General features: G+C 36.2%; 1 protein-coding gene across 2 annotated transcripts in view; it reads right to left on the bottom strand.

The window, feature by feature from the left end:
• ADAMTS20 (ADAM metallopeptidase with thrombospondin type 1 motif 20) overlaps positions 1 to 26,419 on the bottom strand; it is a 193,499-nt gene that overhangs the window by 130,464 nt on the left and 36,616 nt on the right. For both annotated transcript variants that reach the window (XM_004765562.2, XM_045073142.1), the window contains exons 5-7: positions 14,876 to 14,959; positions 14,241 to 14,365; positions 12,854 to 12,894 (exon numbers count right to left, since the gene is read on the bottom strand). In XM_004765562.2, the coding sequence (XP_004765619.1) occupies positions 12,854 to 12,894; positions 14,241 to 14,365; positions 14,876 to 14,959 (250 nt within the window). The remainder of the gene's footprint in view (positions 1 to 12,853; positions 12,895 to 14,240; positions 14,366 to 14,875; positions 14,960 to 26,419) is intronic.

Below are 26,419 nucleotides of genomic sequence, written 5' to 3'. Positions count from 1 at the left end.
TCCAAAGACAACATACAAATGTCCAGACACCTGAAAAGATGCTCAGCATCACTAATCATTAGGGAAATGCAAATCAAAACCACAATGAGATATTACCTCACACTAGTCAAAAATGGCTAATATCAAAAAGACAAGAAATAAGTATTGGCAAAGATATAGAGAAAGGGGAACACTCATACACTGTCGGTGATCATGTAAATTGGTGCAGATACTATGGAATACAGTATGGAAGGGTTCCCTCAAAAAACTAAAAATAGCAATATCATGTGATCCACCAATTCCACTTTGGGGTATTTACCTGAAAACAAAAACACTAATTTGAAAAGATATATGCATTCCTATGTTCACAATAACCAAGATGTGGAAACAATCTGATTGCTAAGACCATTGATAGATGAATGGATAAAGATATGGTATGTATACATATGGAACCATATATGGTATACAATGGAACATTACTTGACCATGAAGAATGAAATCTTGCCATTTGTGACAACACAGATGAATCTAGAGTATATATATGTTAACTAAATCAGAGAAATACAAGTACCATTTGGTTTTACCTATATGTGGAACCTATAAAACAAATCAGCCAACCAATCTGATAAATACAGAGAACAACCTGGTAGTTGCCCATGAAGGTTGGGGGTAGGGGATGGGTGAAATAGGTGAAAGGCATTAAAAGGTACAAGCTTCCATTTATAAAATAAGTTACAGAAATGTGAAGTACAGCATATGGAATAAACTCAATAAAACTGTAATAACTATGATGATGTATAGTAACTATATAGTGAGCATTTCATAACAAATATTGAATCTCTATAGTGTACAACTAAAACTAATAATGTATGACATTTATACCTCAATTAAAAACAAGAAGCATTTTTTTAGGGCTCAAAAAACTAGTATTAAATCTTCTGCCAAGAACCTATGGCAGATATTTTTTTTTCTTGTCATAAGTATTGTATTTAATATTCTTTTAAAATTCTGCTTAGACATACAAAAAAGAAAAATAATAGGCTTTCACTATGAAAAGAACATGTGGTGAAAAAAATAGTTTACCAAAATTCTACACAAGGATTAAGATGTAGAATAGCATATTTACCTTTTTTTGCATATTTTTTTATTTTTTAAATTTCTTTTCAGTGTACCAGAATTCACTGTTTATGCACCACACCCAGTGCTCCATGCAATACATGCCCTCCATAATACCCACTACCAGGCCCACCCAACTTTTCACCCCCCACCCCTTCGAAACCCTGATTGTTTTTCAGAGTCCATAGTCTCTCATGGTTCATCTCCCCCTCCGATTTCCCTTAACTCCCTTCTCCTCTCCATCTCCCCATGTCCTCCATGTTATTTCTTATGCTCCACAAATAAGTGAAACCATATGATAATTGACTCTCTCTGCTTGACTTATTTCACTCAGCATAATCTCTTCCAGTCCCGTCCACGTTGCTACAAAATTTGGGTATTCATCCTTTCTGATGGAGGCATAATACTCCATAGTGTATATGGATCACATCTTCCTTATCCATTCATCCATTGAAGGGCATCTTGGTTCTTTCCACAGTTTGGCGACCATGGCCAATGCTGCTATGAACATTGGTGTACAGATGGCCCTTCTTTTCACTACATCTGTATCTTTGGGGTAAATATCCAGTAGTGAAATTGCAGGGTCAATTTATATTTCTTAAGGAATCTCCACACTGTTCTCCAAATTGGCTGCACCAACTTGCATTCCCACCAACAGTGGAAGAGGGTTCCCCTTTCTCCACATCCTCTCCAACACACATTGTTTCCTGTCTTGTTTATTTTGGCCATTCTAACTGGTGAAAGGTGGTATCTCAATGTGGTTTTGATTTGAATCTCCCTGATGGCTAGTGATGATGAACATTTTTTCATGTGTCTGATAGCCATTTGTATGTCTTCATTGGAGAACTGTTTGTTCAGGTCTTCTGCCCATTTATTGACATGATTATATTTTTTGTGTGTTGAGTTTGAGAAGTTCTTTATAGATCCTGGATATCAGCCTTTTGTCAGTACTGTCATTTGCAAATATCTTCTCCCATTCCGTGGGTTGCCTCTTTGTTTTGTTGACTGATTATTTTGCTGTGCAGAAGCTTTAGATCTTGATGAAGTCCCAAAAATTCATTTTTGCTTTTGTTTCCTTTGCCTTTGGAGACTTATCTTGAAAGAAGTTGCTGTGGCTGATATGGAAGAGGTGACTGCCTATATTCTCCTCTAGGGTTCTGATGGATTCCTGTCTCACACTGAGGTCTTTTATGCATTTCGACTTTATCTTTGTGTATGGTGTAAGAGAATGGTGGAGTTTCATTCTTCTACATATAGCTGTCCAATTTTCCCAGCACCATTTATTGAAGAGACTGTCTTTTTTCCACTGTATATTTTTTCCTGCTTGGTCGAAGATTATTTGACCACAGAGTTGAGGGTCCAAATCCGGGCTCTCTACTCTGTTCCACTGGTCTATGTGTCTGTTTTTATGCCAGTACCATCCTGTCTTGGTGATCACAGCTTTGTAGTAAAGCTGGAAATCAGGCAATGTGATGCCACCAGTTGTTTTGTTTCTCAACATTTTCTTTTTTTTTTTACTTTTAATTTTTTATTTTTTATAAACATATATTTTTATCCCCAGGGGTACAGGTCTGTGAATCACCAGGTTACACACTTCACAGCACTCACCAAAGCACATACCCTCCCCAATGTCCATAATCCCACCCCCTTCTCCCAAACCCCCTCCCCCCAGCAACCCTCAGTTTCTTTTGTGAGATTAAGTCACTTATGGTTTGTCTCCCTCCCAATCCCATCTTGTTTCATTTATTCTTCTCCTACCCACTTAAGCCCCCATGTTGCATCACCACTTCCTCATATCAGGGAGATCATATGATAGTTGTCTTTGTCTGCTTGACTTATTTCGCTAAGCATGATACGCTCTAGTTCCATCCATGTTGTCACAAATGGCAAGATTTCATTTCTTTTGATGGCTGCATAGTATTCCATTGTGTATATATACCACATCTTCTTGATCCATTCATCTGTGGATGGACATGTAGGTTCTTTCCATAGTTTGGCTATTGTGGACATTGCTGCTATAAACATTCAGGTGCACATGCTCCTTTGGATCACTACGTTTGTATCTTTAGGGTAAATACCCAATAGTGCAATTGCTGGGTCATAGGGCAGTTCTATTTTCAACATTTTGAGGAACCTCCATGCTGTTTTCCAGAGTGGCTGCACCAGCTTGCATTCCCACCAACAGTGTAGGAGGGTTCCCCTTTCTCCGCATCCTCGCCAGCATCTGTCATTTCCTGACTTGTTGATTTTAGCCATTCTGACTGGTGTGAGGTGATATCGCATTGTGGTTTTGATTTGTATTTCCCTGATGCCGAGTGATATGGAACACTTTTTCATGTGTCTCTTGGCCATCTGGATGTCTTCTTTGCAGAAATGTCTGTTCATGTCCTCTGCCCATTTCTTGATTGGATTATTTGTTCTTTGGGTGTTGAGTTTGCTAAGTTCTTTATATATTCTGGATACTAGTCCTTTATCTGATATGTCGTTTGCAAATATCCTCTCCCATTCTGTCAGTTGTCTTTTGATTTTGAAAACTGTTTCCTTTGCTGTACAAAAGCTTTTGATCTTGATGAAATCCCAATAGTTCATTTTTGCCCTTGCTTCCCGTGCCTTTGGCGTTGTTCCTAGGAAGATGTTGCTGTGGCTGAGGTCGAAGAGGTTGCTGCCTGTGTTCTCCTCAAGGATTTTGATGGATTCCTTTCGCACATTGAGGTCCTTCATCCATTTTGAGTCTATTTTTGTGTGTGGTGTAAGGAAATGGTCCAATTTCATTTTTCTGCATGTGGCTGTCCAATTTTCCCAGCACCATTTATTAAAGAGGCTGTCTTTTTTCCACTGGACATTCTTTCCTGCTTTGTCGAAGATTAGTTGACCATAAAGTTGAGGGTCTATCTGGGCTCTCTATTCTGTTCCATTGATCTATGTGTCTGTTTTTGTGCCAATACCATGCTGTCTTGATGATGACAGCTTTGTAATAGAGCTTGAAGTCCAGAATTGTGATGCCACCAACGTTGGCTTTCTTTTTCAATATCCCTTTGGCTATTCGAGGTCTTTTCTGGCTCCATATAAATTTTAGAATTATTTGTTCCATTTCTTTGAAAAAGATGGATGGTACTTTGATAGGAATTGCATTAAATGTGTAGATTGCTTTAGGTAGCATAGACATCTTCACAATATTTATTCTTCCAATCCGGGAGCATGGAACATTTTTCCATTTCTTTGTGCCTTCCTCAATTTCTTTAATGAGTAGGTTATAGTTTTCTGAGTATAGATTCTGTGTCTCTTTGGTTAGGTTTATTCCTAGGTATCTTATGGTTTTGGGTTCAACTGTAAATGGGATTGACTCCTTAATTTCTCTTTCTTCTGTCTTGCTGTTGGTGTAGAGAAATGCAACTGATTTCTGTGCATTGATTTTATATCCTGACACATTACTGAATTCCTGTATAAGTTCTAGCAGTTTTGGAGTGGAGTCTTTTGGGTTTTCCACATATAGTATCATATCATCTGCGAAGAGTGATAATTTGACTTCTTCTTTGCCGATTTGGATGCCTTTAATTTCCTTTTGTTGTCTGATTGCTGAGGCTAGGACCTCTAGTACTATGTTGAACAGCAGTGGTGATAATGGACATCCCTGCCATGTTCCTGACCTTAGCGGAAAAGCTTTCCCTTTTTCTCCATTGAGAATGATATTTGCGGTGGGTTTTTCATAGATGGCTTTGATGATATTGAGGTATGTGCCCTCTATCGCTACACTTTGAAGAGTTTTGATCAGGAAGGGATGCTGTACTTTGTCAAATGCTTTTTCAGCATCTATGGAGAGTATCATATGGTTCTTTTTCTTTCTTTTATTAATGTGTTGTATCACATTGATTGATTTGAGGATGTTGAACCAACCTTGCAGCCCAGGAATAAATCCCACTTGGTCGTGGTGAATCACCTTTTAATGTACTGTTGAATCCTATTGGCTAGTATTTTTGTGAGAATTTCTGCATCTGTGTTCATCAAGGATATTGGTCTGTAGTCCTCTTTTTTGATGGGATCCTTGTCTGGTTTTGGGATCAAGGTGATGCTGGCCTCATAAAATGAGTTTGGAAGTTTTCCTTCCATTTCTATTTTTTGGAACAGTTTCAGGAGAATAGGAATTAGTTCTTCTTTAAATGTTTGGTAGAATTCCCCCGGGAAGCTGTCTGGCCCTGGGCTTTTGTTTGTTTGGAGATTTTTAATGACTGTTTCAATCTCCTTACTGGTTATGGGTCTGTTCAGGCTTTCTATTTCTTCCTGGTTCAGTTGTGGTAGTTTATATGTTTCTAGGAATGCATCCATTTCTTCCAGATTGTCAAATTTATTGCCGTAGAGTTGCTCATAGTATGTTCTTATAATAGTTTGTATTTCTTTGGTGTTAGTTGTGATCTCTCCTCTTTCATTCATGATTTTATTTATTTGGGTCCTTTCTCTTTTCTTTTTGATAAGTCGGGCCAGGGGTTTATCAATTTTATTAATTCTTTCAAAGAACCAGCTCCTACTTTTGTTGATTTGTTCTATTGTTTTTTTGGTTTCTATTTCATTGATTTCTGCTCTGATCTTTATGATTTCTCTTCTCCTGCTGGGCTTAGGGTTTCTTTCTTGTTCTTTCTCCAGCTCCTTTAGATGTAGGGTTAGGTTGTGTACCTGAGACCTTTCTTGTTTCTTGAGAAAGGCTTGTACCGCTATATATTTTCCTCTCAGGACTGCCTTTGTTGTGTCCCACAGATTTTGAACCGTTGTATTTTCATTATCATTTGTTTCCATGATTTTTTTCAATTCTTCTTTAATTTCCCATTTGACCCATTCATTCTTTAGAAGGATGCTGTTTAGTCTCCATGTATTTGGGTTCTTTTCAAACTTCCTTTTGTGGTTGAGTTCTAGCTTTAGAGCATTGTGGTCTGAAAATATGCAGGGAATGATCCCAATCTTTTGATACCGGTTGAGTCCTGATTTAGGACCGAGGATGTGATCTATTCTGGAGAATGTTCCATGTGCACTAGAGAAGAATGTGTATTCTGTTGCTTTGGGATGAAATGTTCTGAATATATCTGTGATGTCCATCTGGTCCACTGTGTCGTTTAAGGCCTTTATTTCCTTGCTGATCTTTTGCTTGGATGATCTGTCCATTTCAGTGAGGGGAGTGTTAAAGTCCCCTACTATTATTGTATTATTGTTTATGTGTTTCTTTGATTTTGTTATTAATTGGTTTATATAGTTGGCTGCTCCCACGTTGGGGGCATAGATATTTAAAATTGTTAAGTCTTCTTGTTGGACAGACCCTTTGAGTATGATATAGTGTCCTTCCTCATCTCTTATTATAGTTTTTGGCTTAAAATCTAATTGATCTGATATAAGGATTGCCACTCCTGCTTTCTTCTGATGTCCATTAGCATGGTAAATTCTTTTCCATCCCCTCACTTTAAATCTGGAGGTGTCTTCGGGCTTAAAATGAGTTTCTTGGAGGCAACATATAGATGGGTTTTGTTTTTTTATCCATTCTGATAGCCTGTGTCTTTTGACAGGGGCATTTAGCCCATTGACATTCAGGGTAACTATTGAGAGATATGAATTTAGGGCCATTGTATTGCCTGTAAGGTGACTGTTACTGTATATGGTCTCTGTTCCTTTCTGATCTACCACTTGTAGGCTCTCTCTTTGCTTAGAGGACCCCTTTCAAGATTTCCTGTAGAGCTGGTTTGGTGTTTGCAAATTCTTTCAGTTGTTGTTTGTCCTGGAAGCTTTTAATCTCTCCTTCTATTTTCAATGATAGCCTAGCTGTATATAGTATTCTTGGCTGCATGTTTTTCTCGTTTAGTGCTCTGAAAATACCATGCCAGCTCTTTCTGGCCTGCCAGGTCTCTGTGGATAAGTCAGCTGCCAATCTAATATTTTTACCATTGTATGTTACAGACTTCTTTTCCCGGGCTGCTTTCAGGATTTTCTGTCACAGAGACTTGTAAATTTTACTATTAGGTGACGGGGTGTGGGCCTATTCTTATTGATTTTGAGGGGCGTTCTCTGAACCTCCTGAATTTTGATGCTCGTTCCCTTTGCCATATTGGGGAAATTCTCCCCAATAATTCTCTCCAGTATACCTTCTGCTCCCCTCTCTCTTTCTTCTTCTTCTGGAATCCCAATTATTCTAATGTTGTTCCGTCTTATGGTGTCACTTATCTCTCGAATTCTCCCCTCGTGGTCCAGTAGCTGTTTGTCCCTCTTTTGCTCAGCTTCTTTATTCTCTGTCATTTGGTCTTCTATATCACTAATTCTTTCTTCTGCCTTTATCCTAGCAGTGAGAGCCTCCATTTTTTATTGCACCTCATTAATAGCTTTTTTGATTTCAACTTGGTTAGATTTTAGTTCTTTTATTTCTCCAGAAAGGGCTTTTATATCTCTCGAGAGGGTTTCTCTCATATCTTCCATGCCTTTTTCGAGCCCGGCTAGAACCTTGAGAATTGTCATTCTGAACTCTAGATCTGACATATTACCAATGTCTGTATTGATTAGGTCCCTAGCCTTCGGTACTGCCTCTTGTTCTTTTTTTTGTGTTGAATTTTTCCGTCTTGTCATTTTGTCCAGATAAGAGTATATGAAGGGGCAAGTAAAATACTAAAAGGGTGGCAACAACCCCAGGAAAATATGCTTTAACCAAATTAGAAGAGATCCAAAATTGTGAGGGGGGAGAATGGGGATAAAAAGAGGTTCAAAAAGGAAGAAAGAAAGAAAAAGAAAAAAAAAAAGAAAAAAGAAAAAAAAAGAATTAAAAAAAAAAAGAAAACACCTTTCAGAAAGTGGTTGTTTTTCTGTTTCCAGAATTGCTGTTCTTCTTCTCTTCGATCTGCCGATGGATTTTCAGGGGTTTGCAATCTTTAGATAAGCTATCTAGCTGATCTCCGGCTAGCTGAAGTAGTCTCAGCCAGCTACTTCTCCGCCATCTTGACTCCTCCCCTCTCTTTTTCAACATTTTCTTAGCAATTCAGGGTCTTTTCTGATTCCATACAAATTTTAGGATTATTTGCTCCAGCTCTTTAAAAATACCGGTGGAATTTTGATTCGAATGGCATTAAAAGTATAGATTGCTCTAGGTATTATAGACACTTTAACAATGTTTATTCTTCTGATCCATGAGCATGGAATGGTCTTCCATCTTTTTGTGTCTTCTTCAATTTCTTCCATGAGTGTTCTATACTTCCTCAAGTACAGATCCTTTACCTCTTTGGTTAGGTTTATTCTCTGGTATCTTATGGTTCTTGGTTCTATAGTAAATGGAATCGATTCTCTAATTTTCTTTTCTGTGTTTTCATTGTTACTGTATAAGAAAGCAACTGATTTCTGTACACTGACTTTGTATCCTGCCACATTACTGAATTGCTGTATGAGTTCTAGTAGTTTGGGGGTGAAGTCTTTTGGGTTTTCCATATAAAGTGTCATGACAGACATTCTTAATGGTGTAACCTTATAAGTATTCCCTTTAAAATCCAAGGGGAAAGACTACTATCATCTCTTCAATATTTTACAGAGGTTTTTGACTTGCTGTAAGAAAAAAAGGATTGAAAGGAAGGACAACTGCCATAATTCAAATGATAATAATTGCCCACATTGAAAAAATAGATAAATTATGAAGTTTTGAGTGATGAATCAGGTGCCTGGAATTAAAATCAATAAATAAAACAGTCTATTGCATTTCTATCAATATTCTATGCCATTTACAATAAAAAAGTAACAAAATTTGTGTATGACTGGCCTAAAAGAAAACATGTGTTTTTGAAAGACATTGAAAAAGACCTACATAAGTGGACAGAGAATTATTTTATAAGGAATTGAAATGCTGATCTAAAAGAACAAAGGTCTAAGAATAGCCAAAATACTCTTGAGAAAAATAAGTTATATACTCTACCAATTAGTAGGATTTATTATAGGGCTATAAATATTAAAATACAATTGACTCTTGAACATGGGAATTAGGGACACCAACTCTGTGCAGTAGAAAATCTGCATATAACTTTTGCCTCCTAAAACTTTAACTACTAATGGCCTACTGCTGACCAGAATGACGAAAGAGTTACTAACACATTTTATGTATATATTATATATAGTATTCTTACAATAAAGCTAAAGAAAATGTTAAAAATCATAAATAATTTATAATACTGTACTAAGGAGGGAAAATCTATGTATTAATCTATATATAATCTATGTATAATTTGACTTATGCAGCTGTAAGTGTGTTGTTCAAGGTCAACTGGTAGTGTAGACTTAGTATATGGGCTAACTAGGAAAGTAATTGTCTAATGGAATGGAGGAATGATTTGCAGACTCTCTTACAAATATAAATTTTTTATGACACTGGAGATTCTAAGTTAAGGAGGTGAACTTTCAATGTGTGGTCCGAGGAAACTGGTTATCAAAATAGATTTCTTTTATCCAAAATGGTTTAGAAATTTAAAGGTGAAAGGACAAGTTTTTAAATGTTTAAGAAAACAGGATATGTTTAGACTTTGAGTTACAGAAGGTATTCTTAAAATATGAATTTGCTAGCCTATAATTATAAATTCAGTTCTTTTATACAATTTCACAAAGAATGAAACTAAGCAACAAATTATTGAGAGGTATTTGCCATACGTAGAAACCAAAATGGGTTTAGTATCATGAAGTTATAAATAATATCTAAAAAGCAGTAAGATAGTCCAACTTATTGGTATATGGCTTTTCATAATACCTTCTTACTGTATTTCTGTAGTGGTGTTATTTCTCTTCTCCCATTTGTGATTTATTTGTGTCCTTTTTGATAAGTCTTGCTAGGAGTTTATCAATTTTACTAATTTTTTCAAAGAAACAGCTCCTGGTTTTACTGATCTGTTCTATTTTGTTTGTTTGTTTGTTTGTTTCTGTATCATTTATTCTAAGTATTTACTTTCTTCTATTAACTCTATGGTTCATTGCTTTTCTAGCTCCTTTAGGTGTAAGGTTAGATTTATTTAAGATTATTCTAATCAGAACTACAATGAGATATCACCTCACACCTGTCAGAATGGCTAAAATTAAACAACACAGGAAACAACAGGTATTGGCAAGAACACAAATAAAGGGGAACATGTTTGCACTGCTGGTGGGAATGCAATCTGGTACAGCCACTCTAAAGAACAATATGGAAGTTCCTCAAAAAGTTAAAAATAGAACTATCCTAGGATCCAACAATTCCCCTACTAAGTATTTACCCAAAGGATATGAAAATACAAATTCAAAGGGATACATGTACCCCGATGTCTATAGGAGCATTATCTACAATAGCCAAATTATGGAAAGAGCCCAAATGTCCTTCGAATAATGAGTGGATAAAAAAGTTGTGGTGTGTGTGTGTGTGTATACAGGTAATGGAATAAAAAACAATGAAATCTTGCCATTTGCAATGACATGGATGGAGGTAGAGGGTATTGTGTTAGACAAAATAAATCAGAGCAAGCCAAATACCATATTATCTCACTCACATGTGGAATTTAAGAAACAAAACAAATAATCATGGGGCAGGGGGAAGGAAAACCAAGAAACAGATTTTTAACTATAGAAAGCAAACTGATGTTTAGCAGAGAGGAGGTGGACGGTGGGCTGGGCTGGGTTAAACAGCTGATAAGGATTAAGGAGGGCACTTGCTCACTTGCTGTGATGAGCACTGGATGATGTACGAAATTATTGTATCACTAAATTCTATACCTGCAACTAATATTACACTGTGTGTTAACTGTAATTTAAATGAAAACTTGGACAAAAAAAATAAAAATTAAAAAAATTAAAAGCACATGGAGGCTTAAGTGGGTAGAAGAAGAATAAATGAAACAAGATGGGATTGGGAGGGAGACAAACCATAAGTGACTCTTAATCTCACAAAACAAACTGAGGGTTGCCGGGGGGAGGGGGTTTGGGAGAAGGGGTTGGGATTATGGACATTGGGGAGGGCATGTGATTTGGGGAGTGCTGTGAAGTGTGTAAACCTGGTGATTCACATACCTGTACCCCTGGGGATAAAAATATATGTTTATAAAAAATTAAAAAATTAAAAAAAAAAAAAAAAAGAAAAGAAAAAAAAAATTAAAAGCAATAAGAAAATAACAAATACCATAGTGGAAAAATAAGTCCTATCTCTTTCATTCTTCAGAATAAAGGAAATATAAACAGCCAGCAGATATGAAAAGATGTTCAAACCCATTAATAATCATGGAACTGAAAATTACTACTGTAATGAAACACATTACATTTAGATTGGCAAAAATGATAAATCTGAAGATACCTTGTGTTGAGAAGGACAAAATCAAAAAGAATATTTATACATTATTGATAAAGATGTAAACTGGTACAGGCACTTTAAGATATACCAAAGTTGAGCATCAGCAAATTTTTTTTAATTTATTTTTTATTTATTTTCAGCAGAACAGTATTATTTTTTCACCACACCAAGTGCTCCATGCAATCCGTGCCCTCCATAATACCCACCACCTGGTACCCCGACTTTCCACCCCTCCCGCCCCTTCAAAACCCTCAGATTGTTTTTCAGAGTCCATAGTCTCTCATGGTTCACCTCCCCTTCCAATTTCCCCCAACTCCCTTCTCTTCTCTATCTCCCCACGTCCTCCATGCTATTTGTTATGCTCCACAAATAAGTGAAACCATAATTGACTCTCTCTGCTTGACTTATTTCACTCAGCATAATCTCTTCCAGTCCCGTCCATGTTGCTACAAAAGTTGGGTATTCGTCCTTTAATGACATAACAATTTCAATTGCAGGAATGTACCTTAGATTTTTTTTTCTTTTCCTTTTTTTTTTTTTTTTTTGACAGATGGAGATCACAAGTAGGCAGAGAAGCAGGCAGAGAGAGAGGGGGAAGCAGGCTCCCCGAAGAGCAGAGAGCCCGATGCAGGACTCGATCCCAGGACCCTGGGATCATGACCTGAGCCCAAGGCAGAGGCTTTAACCACTGAGCCACCCAGGCGCCCCTGTACCCTAGATTTTAAAGAGAAGTTCATTATGAAAACCTAGAATTGGCCTAACTATCCACTAATAGCATATAGATATGTAAACCGAAGATGAATATATATATAGGAGTGAAATTCCATGAACTATAACTACAACGCTCAAAAAGAAGCAACATCAGTTTCTTTTATGAACACATAGATATATAGAACTATTTTTCAATATGGATGAAAGGAACTGGAACATATAAAATTCATGTTATTGGCTACCTCTTGGAGACATGCAAAGGGAGAGAATAAGGACTTAGCAAAGGTCATATGACTATATTAAGTTTTGGTTCTTAACTGTGGTAGCAGATTTATGGCTATTCATTTTATCATTTTGCCTTAAATCTGCATATAGTTTATGTGTATCTAGTAATTGGTACAGCTCTTATTCTTTAAAATGTATTGAAGCAAAAGCTAATAATGACAATCATTAATCAAGACAATCAAAATAATTATAATGTAAAAGGAAAATAAACATTTTAAACAATTCAGTAAATTATATATTAAAGATTTCTTTGAGAGAGAAAGAACACACAAGCTGCGGGGAGGGGCAGAGAAAGTTTTAAGCAGACTCCATCTGTGCTGAGCGCAGAGCTGGCTGGAAGGCTCTATCTCACGACCCTGAGATCACAACCTGAGCCAAAACCAAGAGTCAGATGTTTAAGCAACTGTGCCACCCAGGCACCTCTATAAGTTATATTTAATTTGCAAAGTAACTTACCCAATGTGTCACATTTCTCTCTAGCTCCACAAATGTCTTCCCTTAAAACAAAAAATTTTGAAGCATTTTCAGAAAAATATTTTTACAAGTCAAAACAAAGATAAAGAAGCTTGATCTGTGATGTGATTATTACCACAAACTCATTTCTGAATCCAGGCCTTATTAAGCTCTCAATAATTTTAAACCTAGGATAACACACCATTTGTATATACCAATAAGCAATAAGCGTTTTATAAAGGTGTCTGCTGAAAAGAGTTGAAGCTTTAACCACGTTTAACAATAAACTTTCTAAGTGTTTACAAACACTGTTGGATGTGGTTAAAGCTTCAACTCTTTTCACCTCTGCCTTTACTTATCCTGTAGGTGTAATGTAGTTTATGCTTTTCTAGATGTTTCAACATCATTATAAGCTTCAGTTCTTATTCTCCACCACAGATAATATTCTCATATACTACCAATTTACTTATTTCTTTTTTTCTTCTGCATTACTTAGTCCCTAAGCATTCAATTTGACAGTTCTCTTGTCTTTCTTTACCGTATCCCTCTTCCAGTCTCCTTTGTCTACCTCCCATCTTTAATTCATTATCTTCAGTCTTTGTTGCTTGGCCTCTACTTGCAATCCAGAGAAGAACCATGGACTGATGATATAATATGGTGTATAAAATTACATCAATTCTGCTTCAGTTCTGAAATTTTACAGCTATTTTACATGGACTAAGTGTTTCACTTCAGAGTTCTAGAAAGCAGAGAATTCAGAGTCTGACCCCTAAGTGGAAGAATTATTTCCTTTTGTCAATCAACCAATCCTAAGATCTAAATATCCTGGTAGCCATCAGTGTTGCTGAAGCGAAGGGATGAATTAACAATATATAGTGGTGCTTGTAAAATGGACAATCATTTTATAATAGCAGGAGTTGTTTTCCTTAAGCAGGTTGAGAAAGACCCTTGTAAATGCAGTTTAGTAATTAAGACATGGATTGAACATCAAAACACAGATTTTTTTTTTAAGTACAAGAAGTCAAAAGTGGACAACCAATTACATTCAAAGCTCTTCTTTCCAAGTGATTAAAATATCAAGTGGGGAATGAACATAACTTATATTCAGTTCCATAATTATGTTCCTTTGCACTTATTTTTCATAATTCTGTCACTAAATAAGGAAATTATTTTGTTTGGGTCGATCCATTACTCAGCAACCTAACATTGCTAATTTCCTAAGGAATCAACTAGCATTCTGGTCTAAAAGAAAAATGTTTTCATACAATAGTATCTTTTCCAGTACAAGTTCTCATAGAACACCACAGTGTATTATTAACAAGAAGTAGTGATCATGCAGAAGAGAAAGGGTAAACAACTGCAGTGGGAAGGGTTATTTCTAAAATTGTACCTAGTGATAAGAACAGCAGTGTCATGGTGAGAAGGGTGAGCATCATCAAGAACATTCTGACTTTGTTGCCACAAACAGAAGTTACGCAATGTGGTAGCTGCATTGTAACTGATGACTGGTCCTTCCTATACAAAAAAAAAAAAAAAAAGAGCAATTCAATATTACATTAAAATATCCACAGCCTTTCTTTTTCTCCAGGCTTGGCAGCTTCCTTACAATTTATCAAACAGTATTTTCAGAAGCAAGTGAAGTGGCATATCTCCCTCATATTTATTCAAAAATGTTAGCAATACTTAAAACATAATTGAAAGGAGGTCTAATGAGATGTTTTCAATGTAACCATCCAATACTGAAGATTAAAAAACTTCTAAAAAACTGTATTTTAATTTCTTCAATGACAGGATTATAAAAGAGAATAACCTCATTGTTTTTAAACCTTAGGTTTTTAATGTTTTTATTATTGCCTTTCTTTTTATTTCCATCACAATATAAAAAGTTAATCTCACTCCTTTTCAAATCAAGTTTTTAAATGTAAATTTCAGAAGTATCTCATTTCTAATAACAATTTTGTGATCTATATATGTTACTAGGAGCTAACTACAATTAAAATTACTAACTTCAGGCCTGGTTCTTACCTGTTCATTATGAATTACAACTAATTTTACAATTACTATGTTGATAAGATTTCCAATACTTGAGTCCTTGTAGATTGCTGCAACCTGCAAGGAAAAAAATGTAGGATTATCTGCATTGTAGAATGTTGAACAGCATTGGAGTTCATTTCTAGTTCTTAATAGAATTGAACTTAATTATTAACATAATGTGTTATAAGAGAATATGTTCTATCTTGGTGTTAAAGTCTTTTTACATATGTTCTAGGATTTTCTAAGACAGTCCTTTAGATGTTGTAAATGTAAATTTTGATGTAGTAACTTCTAATTATATCACTTTTTTAAACTGTTAATTATATACACTTTAATTAAAAAGTGTAGGATAGGTGCCTAAATGAGTTGCTTCTTCTCAAATATTGACTGAAACCAGTCCTAGAACATCTATTCTGATTTAGCTGTGCATCAGAATCTCCTATGGACCTTTCCACAAACCCAGACACCTAGGCTAAATCTCTTATAAATTAAACAGAATCTCTGGGGTTGAGACCTCGGCATCAATTATCTTTTCAATTTCCCCAGTATTTTTTAATGATTCCAACGTGAACCTGACTTTGAGAACCAGTATCTTTAAACCTACTGAGATCAGCCCGTGGATCAGCAGTGTATGTATTCCCTAGAGCTGACTGAAATGCAGAGTTGCAACTACATCAAAAACTAATAATTTATTATATGTTGGCTAACTGAACATAATAAAAATAAAAATTTAAAATTTAAGAATCTAATAAAAAAAAAAAAAAAGACCTGCAGAATTACAGACCCCGCCCTGTACTAGTGAATCAATCAGTTTGCATTTTAACAAAGTCCTCATGTAACCTAAACACTAACGGCTTGGAAAATATTTTAGATGATTCAGCAGGAACTTCACTTCAATCTGTGTCACAGTCCATAATTTACATAACCATTATTCTCCATAAAAATATGTAAGTTTTACCTATTTTTCTGGTAGTTTTACCTACTATTTTCTACAATGGCTGCATATTTCCAATTCTGAGTGTGCTTATAATTTTAATGATTAGTACTACTGGAATCCATGGAAACAGATTCATCCAAAATCACATAAGAAACCCTAACAGAGGTCAGGTCACAGGTCATAACCTGGTCTATAATTATTCAAGACTGAAAAATGCAATTCTATGAGCCCCTCTACATAGGCTCAGTTTGTGATTCCTGGTTAAGGTGCTAATTCACTACATTCATCTCTTCTACTTGTAGCCATCCTAAAGGTTTTTACTGTAGTAGTGGTTTCTTCCACATTCAATGCCTCTGTCTTGCACTCCTTCAGAAACATAATCCCCTCAGGACCTGGCCTTAGTAACATTTTTCTTGATAGGTCTCCTCAGGCAAGGGGAAAAAAGCAAAGCTAAACTACAAGGACTACACCAAAATAAAAAGTTTTTGCACAACCAAGGATAAGAAAAGGCAAGCTACAGGGCGCCTGGGTGGCTCAGTGGGCTAAGCCTCTGCCTTTGGCTCAGGTCATGATCCCAGAGTCCTGGGATCGAGTCCCGCATCGGTCTCTCTGCTCGGCAGGGAGCCTGCTTCCTCCTCTGTCTCTCTCTCTCTCTACTTGTGATCTCTGTCAAATAAATAAATAAAACCTTAAAAATAAATAAATAAAAGGCAACGTACAAAATAAGACATTTGCAAATGATATATCCAATGGGGATTAGTATCAAAAATATATAAAGAACTTAAAATAAATGAAGTTTTATATAGATATATCTTAAAAACAATCCAATTAAAATAGAGCAGAGGCCCTGAATAGACCTCTTTCCAAAGATGACACACACTTTGCCAACAGACATATGAAAATTTGCTCAACATCACTGGCCAGTGAAATGCAAACCAAAACCACAAGATAATACTTTACACCTATCAGGAATGGTTAATATAAAAAACAAAACAAAACAAAACAATAACAAAAAAACCCAAAAACAAACAAACAAAAAAACAAAACAAGAAATAAGTGTTGGTGAGGAAGTGGAGAAAAAGGAACCCCTGTGCACCATGGATAGGAATGTAAAGAGGTTGCACCCACTATGGAAAATAGTAGGAAGGCTCCTCAAACAATAAAAACAGGAATATCATATGATCCAGTAATTCCAGTCCTGGGTATTTAGCCAAAGATAGCCCTAATTCAAAAAGTTATATGCACCCATATATTTATTACACAGCATTATTTACACTAGCCAAGATGCGGAAGCAATCTTAAGTGTCCACTGATACATGAACAGTTAAGACACAGTGTCTTTGTAACAAAGTATCACTCAGCCATAAGAATGAGATCTTGCCATTTGTGACAACACAGAGGAAACCTAGAGAGACAATGCTAAGTGAAATAAGTCAGACCAAAAAAAAGAGACAAATATGATTTCACTATACATGGAATCTAAAAAGCGAAACAAAGCATTAACAGACTCAAATACAAAGAGCAAACTGGTGCTTGCTGGAGGAGAGGGGATGGGGGATGGGCAAAATGGGTGAAAGAGAGTAGAAGGTACAAGTTTCCAGTTACAGAAGTCATGGGGATGAAAGGTACTGCATAGGGAATACAGTCTATGGCGCTGTAATAGCATTGGATGGTGACAAAAGGTAGCTAAACTGGTAGAGAGCATAGCATAACACAGAGCTGTCGAATCACTCAAATCACTGCTATATACTTTGTCAACAATATCTCAATTTCAAGTTTCTGAAACCTGGACTACCATCTTCTGGACACTACCCAAACCAAGATAAGCCATTGCTTGAGGAGATCCTACTTGTCTCATCTTTTGGATAAATATTCAGCATCTACGTCCTGCTTTGTTGGCTAGCAACTAACTGAGAGATAAGGAAGACATGGGCCCTGACCTTCTGGAGCTTAAAATTTGCTGGAAGTACTAGTAGTGGAGACCTCATTCCATCAGCCCAAGTGGTTTCAATATAATGAGTGACATACACGGCTGCTGCTGCTGCTTCTTTTGCGACATGGAGTACAACCAGAACCAGAGCCAAAAGCATCTCCAGAAATGCTGACACTGTGGGGTCAGCATGGGTTTCAACACACATTCTAGCACCTTTTCTGTGGTTTTAGCTGCACAGCCACAAATATTTACAGGTTGGTCTACCAACCGTGTTGCCTTCAGCTCTGGCAATAGCATTTTTTGGCAAAAGTGTTGGTCTTGGGAGAGGGGTTGAGAGTAAGTTAAGACAGGGACAATCAAATGGTTGGCAATTTCAAGCATTCAAGTCTGTTAACACTGCAGTATTGCTCACTTGAAAATGAGAGCTGTGGAAAGTTGTTGAGCTGATATTTTCCATGTTACTTTAAAAAAATACTTTTCTCCCATAGAAAACAAAGTATACACATACTCGTAACTACAGTTATCCTCTGATGCAGTGAATTTAAAAGTGGATGCTTTTCTAAGTCAAATTACAAAGTAAATAATACATCTCAAAGGTATGTGCAAAGGCTCTTTTCCCCCTTAAAAAACAAATGGTTGTAAAGACTTTTATGTCACAGGGAGCCATGTATTCCCAGTTACTCCACATAGAAAAAAGCTTAAGTATTATGAAGTATCTACACAGCTAATTTCTCTACTCATTGCCCCAAAGATGTTGACCAAAATTGACTATCCAGATATTTTAGTATCAGCTACAAAATATATAGTCTTAAAAATATTGAGTTTCAGAAGGAAACAGATACTGCACCTGAAAAGTAACAGATCTATAAGGAATATGCAGTAAATATATCTATAACGGAATATTACTCAACCATACAAAAGAATGAAATTTTGTCATTTATAATGACATGGATGAAGCTACAGAGTATTATGCTAAGTGAAATAGAACAATCAGATATAAATACCATATGATTTCACTCAAATGTGAAATTTAAGGAACAAAGTGGGGGCACCAAGAAACAGACTTTTCACCATAGAGAATAAACTGATGCTACATCCAGAGGGGAGGTAGGTGAGGGAATTAACGAGCACACTTGCTATAATGAGCACCAGGTGCTATATGGAAGTATTGAATCACTATATTGTAACACCTGAAACTAATATCACATTGTACATTAACTGGAATTTAAATAAAAACTTTAAAAAAAACCCTCATTCTGGGGCGCCTGGGTGGCTCAGTGGGTTAAGGCCTCTGTCTTCAGCTCAGGTCATGATCCCAGCGTCCTGGGATCGAGCCCCGCATCGGGCTCTCTGCTCTGCGGGGAGCCTGCTTCCTCCTCTCTCTCTGCCTGCCTCTCTGCCTAATTGTGATCTCTGTCTGTCAAATAAATAAAATCTTTAAAAAAAAAAAACCCTCATTCTTCCAGACATGGAAAATACAAAGGGCTCAACTTAATTCTTCACACACACCTTTCCCCCCAAAACCCTCAGATTAATATTTTGCTTTTATACTAAAATGGTATCCTGAATTAAGGTTATCCTATTTAATGGTATGAATTTCTTCTTGTATGTGCTGACCATCATCTATGTGCTCATATTCAATATATATATCTCTTTTACTATATTTGGATATTTATTAAGATGCAATGATGTAACAATTCAATTAAACGGAATTATGAAACAGGCAGATGAATGACCAAGGGGCCTGTTTCATTATTCAGAGGATTTTCTAATCGGCATGTACAACGTGTTTCTCTCATCCCCAAACCACCACCCCATATTAGATTGCCACAATGGTAGGATACCATGTTTGCTATTTCTCCATGAATACATTCATAAGTTTATTGGCTTTAGCTCTAACCATTGAATCTATCTCAGGGAATTTCAGCATTCTACCCTAAGTCCTTTTAATTAACTCTTGGTACAAAAATTGCTTTCAGAACCCTGATGTGTTTCATGACATTGCTCTACTATAGTCACTTGACCATGGCCCCAAAGAACTCTTAGGTTGTCAGGAGACCTTGGTTTTAGTTCTAGCTCTATTGCTAGTTACAAGGAAGCTTCTCAATTCAGGAATTTGGCCTATCTACTTTTTGTCTCAATACCTGCAACCATGTTGAGACACAGAACACCCTTGGTCACAATGCCCTAGTGCATTTAATTAGTATTTACCACACGCTATTTGGGGAGGAGTATGGAGAGCATTTGTTTTAAGGAACAAAATCATTCCACAGTTTGAGAAACGTTTAGTAAAAAAGTTAAGTAGGTATCTTCAGCATCTTGAGAAGTATTATTTCACACACATGCTTGAACATTTTTTCCCCTTCTTGCTATGGAGCATATCACAGTTCTAGTACTCCATTCCACAGACTACACCTTAGAAAACGTTAGACCAGATATCTAAGGTAACCTCTTGTTCTACAGAGCCATGCAATACTGATATATGTAACTATAATCACCACATGTTAGAGGGCTGCATTTTAGAATTTTTATTGTTCTAATTAAAATGTATTGAATCTTCTATTCTTTAAGCATTTGTTCCCCTAGCATATCAGGTTTATGTTTCTTTTACAGATAGATCTCACAAAACAGTAATTCACAGACATTTATCAAAACAGGTAGAAAAGAGGGAAACCTGGGTGGCTCAGTGGGTTAAAGCCTCAGGTCATGATTCCAGGGTCCTGGGATCGAGTCCCACATGGGGCTCTCTGCTCAGCAAGGAGTCTGCTTCCCCCCCACCACCACCCGTCCCTGTCCCTCTCTGCCTGCCTCTCCGCCTACTTGTATCTCTGTCTGTCAAATAAATAAATAAATCTGTTTTTAAAATAAGGTAGAGAAGAAATGGTATAAATTCTATTGTTTAAATGTTTCAAGCAAATTCTAGGCAAAATACACTTCATGCAAATCATGAAGTTACTATCACCATTAACTGACCAACTATTTTGAAGTAATCTGTATATAGAGCTTCAGCAAATGTACATATGATATGCTTACAGGCTATCTTCATTTTTATCATTTTAGCAATTTTTGAGATAACAGACATATTACTTTTAGATATTCAACAATGACTTGATAAATGTATGTATTGTGAAATGATCACCACAAAAAGTTAACATCTACCATATACAGTTATAATTTTTTTGTTATGAGAGCTTTTCAGATCTACTCTAAACTACTTTCAAATGTAAAATAATCACCATGTCAACCATTCACCATGCTGTGTGTTATACCCCTAGGACTTGTAACTGAAGTTTGTAGCTTTTGACCACTTTCACCTTCAAAATCACCTATATAAAACTGATTTTAACAAAGTGAAGAGATTTTGTTTATAAGGATCTCTACTCTTGTCACATCTTTTCACTTAAAGTTAGAAAATTACTTTATTACATTCCACTACATGCAAAGTATGTATGTGCAGAGAATTAAACTGAAACATAATAGGTCAACTATACTTCAATTTTAAAAAATTAAAATTAAATAATTAGAGCAGAGTTGAAGAAAGGAAAAGCAAACATTAATGGTCATACCTGAAATATAAAAAGTACATTATTACGTTTTTATTTTAGTATGGTTGAAAATTGTCTACCCTGAATTACATCAATGAAAGCAAGGATATTAAGTCAGTATGATGCAAGTGAGGGTTTTTGTTGATAGATGCCTCTAAGAGCAACTATATTTTAATAAACAGGGCTAATTCCTGATGATCATATGGTGCTCCTTAAATTTACATGATTAAATCTCTAAAAAGGTGAATATTACAAAGTCAAGCCTTTGTGAACCTCTGAACTAGTAAATATCTTCAAGGTCTATTAAATAAGTCACTGAATATCAAAGAGAGTCTGTTGAAGAAGGTAACTCCTCTAGTTGACAAATATGTTGGTAGTTTAACTATATGTAAATGCCATTTTAGTCAAATACTGTCACCCAAATTCTCTAAAGATAAATACTTTTGTATTATCTTTAGATAATAATTTTGTATTAAATACCTCAACATCTCTGAGCATTTAACATAAACTCATTTCATTAGATACGCTATACACAATTCTTTCCAGTTTTCATGCTGAAATCATTTTGAAGAAGATCATTATGCTATTTGTATAGCAACTCTAGTGAATTAAATCACACAACATTTCTGTATCACTGTACACATTTTGTTAAACTGTTGAGTAAAGAAACAGTTTAAGACAGTACAAATGTGTACTTTGTGCAGGACGGTTAAGAGTAGATAGTTCTGTAAATGGTGTATATAATCCATTTGGCTCAGTGTCGAAGCATTCAGCTATTCTCCCTATCTTATCTGGAGCCAACACACACAAACTTTTTGGTGACTTTGAACTTTTCTTTAAGTGGTTCACAATTATACTTCAAGTCTAAATCACATTTTCCTGTCTTTTTCCTAAATTACTATCACCAAGAACATTACCAATATCCTGTGTTTTTGTTTGAATAAATGCAGTTAAGACTTTCTTAAAAAACAGGAGAGAATGTGCAGGATCTCAAGGACTCCTTCCTCAACCCGAAACACCTGTGGATACTTACATGGAGACAGCATTCCTCTTACCTCTTCAGAGCAATTTTGGAAATGGAACTCATGAGTGGAGATAAAACAAGTTGAACTAGATTTGACCATCTCTACAAGGTGTGGCTAACGGTCCCGGTTTGCCTAGGACTATGGGGTTTCCAGGGACAGGAGTCTTAACACTAAAACTAGGAAAGTCCCAGGGGACACAAGGAGAGTTTGTCACTCTAGGTCACAATTTCCTTTCACGTGGTTTATATCTGCAAATATCGTTGTGATCATGGTTTTTCCTGTGAACAGTCTTTAACTTTTTATTTAAATTCCAGTAGTTATCATACAGTGTAAAATTAGTTACACATACGGTATAATCATAGTAATATTAGTTTCAGGTGTACATTGCAGTGATTCAACACTTCCATACAACAGGCAATGCTCATCACAAGTGCCCTCCTTAACACCCATCACCCGGTTCACCCATCCTTCCACCCACTTCCTCTCTAGTAATCAGCAGTTTGTTCTCTACAGTCAGGAGTGTTCCTTGGTTTGGCTCTTTATCCGTATCCTTATTTTTGTTTCTTAAATTCCATACATTCTTTTAATGAAAAAGAATGGAGAAAGCATTAAACTCAGTAATTTATAAATCATCTGAAATTTGACCTCTGAAGAGGAAAGAAAGCATATACAAAACCCAAACCACCTCAAAAGAGGGTAAATTTTTCCTCCTATCCATCTACATTGGGAACGCCTCCCTTTTTCCTGACCCTGCTGCGGTCTGTCTGCTTATGATTGAGAGCTCAATACAACCAGTTGACTAGATGACTTAACATCTCATCTTCAACTGAAATTGGCTCTCCTAGTGGAACTAAGAACCTAGAAAGCGTACACATTGGGCTACTGTTTCAAGCAATCTGAGAAGCTGATTTACTTTCTGTGAAGTCAAAAGGTCTGTTTTGCCCTTGACGAACTGTGGCTTTAAAACTCCCATGGGCAACTTCAGTAATCTCCAAGTTGTGTCACAGTATCTTCCAAACAGTAATTATATTGATTTTTATGTGAAATACAGGTAACAAAACTCTTCTGAGAATGCCATTATCACCAAAACTGCATGTAGCTGCATATTTTTTCCGATAAACATTCTTCCTATTTTCCTTTCCTCCTAGTTCATATTTGCACAGCACAGGTATCAAAGTTGCCCATCATTAAGCAGTCTTCACAATCTGTTGCATTTACAAAATCTAGTATTTTCCCCCTCAGTATCTCTACCCTCCTCCCCACAATTTTCTTAATGAATATTTCCTTTAACCATTTAAAATTACAAAGTTTACCCTCTACTGCTCCATATAATTGATTCAATTTCCTGCATTATCAACGAACATCCTCTGTGTCCGTGCTGTCATTAGAATCTCCTCATAATGAGCATGCCACACCCACATGTAGATAATTATACATCTAGAAAATTACACATCTAATTACTTCAGATTCAGAGGTAAAAGCATGTTATCAGGATAAATTTCTATGTATAGCTCTGTTTTCATTTTAAAAATTTCAAGTCAACAAGTGTCCATTTTGTACAATTTCAGAAATCATTTTGAATCATCTGTTTTTTTGGTCTACTTTACAATGACATGCATTCTGAAAAAAGTATTAATCACTTATTCATTCTATCTTTAACTATAAATGCCCACTTTGTACCAAATACTGTACTTAGACAACATAGGCTATTTATTCTTAGCACATATAATCATAAAAATTTAAGGTGAAATATTATATATAAGGAAAACAATAGGGTCTCAGTGTCTTCAAGTCAAAATGTACTTAAGTGGGCATTTCTAGCTAAGAAAACTTTACAATGGCCAATAGATGTATGCTGGCCAAGCTGTTCAATCAAGTGGGCCTGAATTCCCTACATGTTTACAGGTACTTCCAGCCATTGTGTGTATTCCAATACCCTAAATCTGTATAAATAAGTCACTATATAATTCATTAACTAAATCAGGAGACTCCTGAGCATGAAAGGTGGGTGCTTTTAGTAATTACTCCAAAACAGGCCTAAATCCAGAAATGTCCCAGACAACAGTTTAAGTAGGTGTTTGTATAGGATATATTTGTATAGATCCTTCACTAGGTCTAGAATTCTGTTCCATGGATACTGCCACCACCCCTGCTCAAAAGAGATGTTAATGTCAGATCAGTAACTCACAGCTACTGTGATCTTACATTCCAAATTTGCTAAAGAGGCTCTCTCTCAGTAATATCCTATCTTTTTATCCCCATAAATACATTTATAATTTGAAGTATCCTTTCTCCCAGGGGCACCTGGGTGGCTCAGTGGGTTAAAGCCTCTGCCTTCAGTTCAGGTCATGATCCCAGGATCCTGGGATCAAGCCCCACAACGGGCTCTCTGTTCAGCAGGGAGCCTGCTCCCCCCCCCACCTCCCCGCCTCGCTTGCCTCTCTGCCTACTTGTGATCTTTGTCTGTCAAATAAATAAATAAAATCTTTATATATATATATATATATATACATATATATATATATATAAAATATATATATATATATAAAATATATATATATATAAAATATATATATATATATAAAATTTCTCCCAATGAAAATGAAAACAATGGTCCAAAGTCTTTGTTATACAGCAAAAATGGTTCTAAGAAGGAAGTTTATAGCAATATATGCCTACCTCAAGAGGCAAGAAAAATGTCAAATGAACAATCTAACCTTAAACCTAAAGGAGCCAGAAAAAGAAACAAAACCCAAAACCAACAGAAAGAAGGAAATAATAAAGATTAGAGCATAAATATAGAATTATTTTTAAAAAAGCAGAAAAGATCAATAAAGCCAGGAGTTAGTTCTTTGAAGGATCCACAAAATTGATAATCCTCTAGCCAGACTCATCACAAAGAGGACTCAAAGTCCCAAATCTCACAAATGAATGAAATACCAACACCACAGAAATACTAACAGTTGTAAGAGATTATAAAAAATTATATACCAACAAATTGGATAACTTAAATGAATTCCTAAAAACACATAACCTACCAAAACCGAAGCAGGAATAGAAACTTTGAACAGAATGATTCCCAGCAATGAAACTGAATCAGTAATCAAAAAACTCCCATGGGTGCCTGGGTGGCTCAGTGGGTTAAAGCCTCTGTCTTCAGCTCAGGTCATGATCCCAGGGTCCTGGGATCGGGCTCTCTGCTCAGTGGAGAACCTGCTCCCCCCTCTCTCTCTGCCTGCCTCTCTGCCTACTTGTGATCTCTGTCAAATAAATTTAAAAATCTTAAAAAAAAAAAAACCAAAACCTCCCAATAAGCAAAAGTCCAGGATTAGAAGTCTTCATGGGTGAATTCCAAATATTTAGAGTTTATACCTATTCTCCTCAAACTATTCCGAAAATCAAAGAGGAAGGAAAACTTACAAATTCACTCTATGAGGTTTTCATCCTGATATCAAAACCAGATAAAGATACTACACAAAAAGAGAACTACAGACCAGTGTCTCTGATGAACATAGACGCAAAAATCCTCAACAAAATACTAGTAAGCGGAATCCAACAACAACAACAAAAATCATTCACCACAATCAAACAGGATTTACTCCCTGGATACAAGGGTGGTTCAATATTTGCACATCAATCAATGTGATACACCATATTAATAAGGATAAAAACTATATGATCACTTGAATACATCCATAAAAAGCATTTGACAAAGTAAAACATCCATTCATGATAACCAAAAAAACCCCACAAAAAACCTTAATAAAGTAGGTTTAGAGAAAACATACCTCAACATAAATAAAGGCCTTATATAAAAACCCACAGCTGGGACACCTGGGTGGTTCAGTTGGTTAAGCATCTCACTTCAGCTCAGGTCATGATCTCAGGGTCCTGGGATCAAGCCTGATGTTGGACTCCCCACTCAGTGGGAAGTCTACTTATCTCTCTCCCTCTGCCCCTCCCCATGCTTGTGTGCTCTCTCTCAAATAAATAAAATCTTAAAAAGAAAAAGAAAACCCAAAGCCAAAATCATACTTAATGGGAAAAACGAACTTTTCCTCTAAGATCAGGAACATGACAAGGGTATCACTTTCA

Source organism: Mustela putorius, unplaced genomic scaffold, assembly GCF_011764305.1.
Source record: "Mustela putorius furo isolate JIRA1106 unplaced genomic scaffold, ASM1176430v1.1 tig00537227_pilon_pilon_pilon, whole genome shotgun sequence".
NCBI classification, from domain to species: domain Eukaryota; kingdom Metazoa; phylum Chordata; class Mammalia; order Carnivora; family Mustelidae; genus Mustela; species Mustela putorius.
This window is presented reverse-complemented; position numbering and strand designations above follow the sequence as displayed.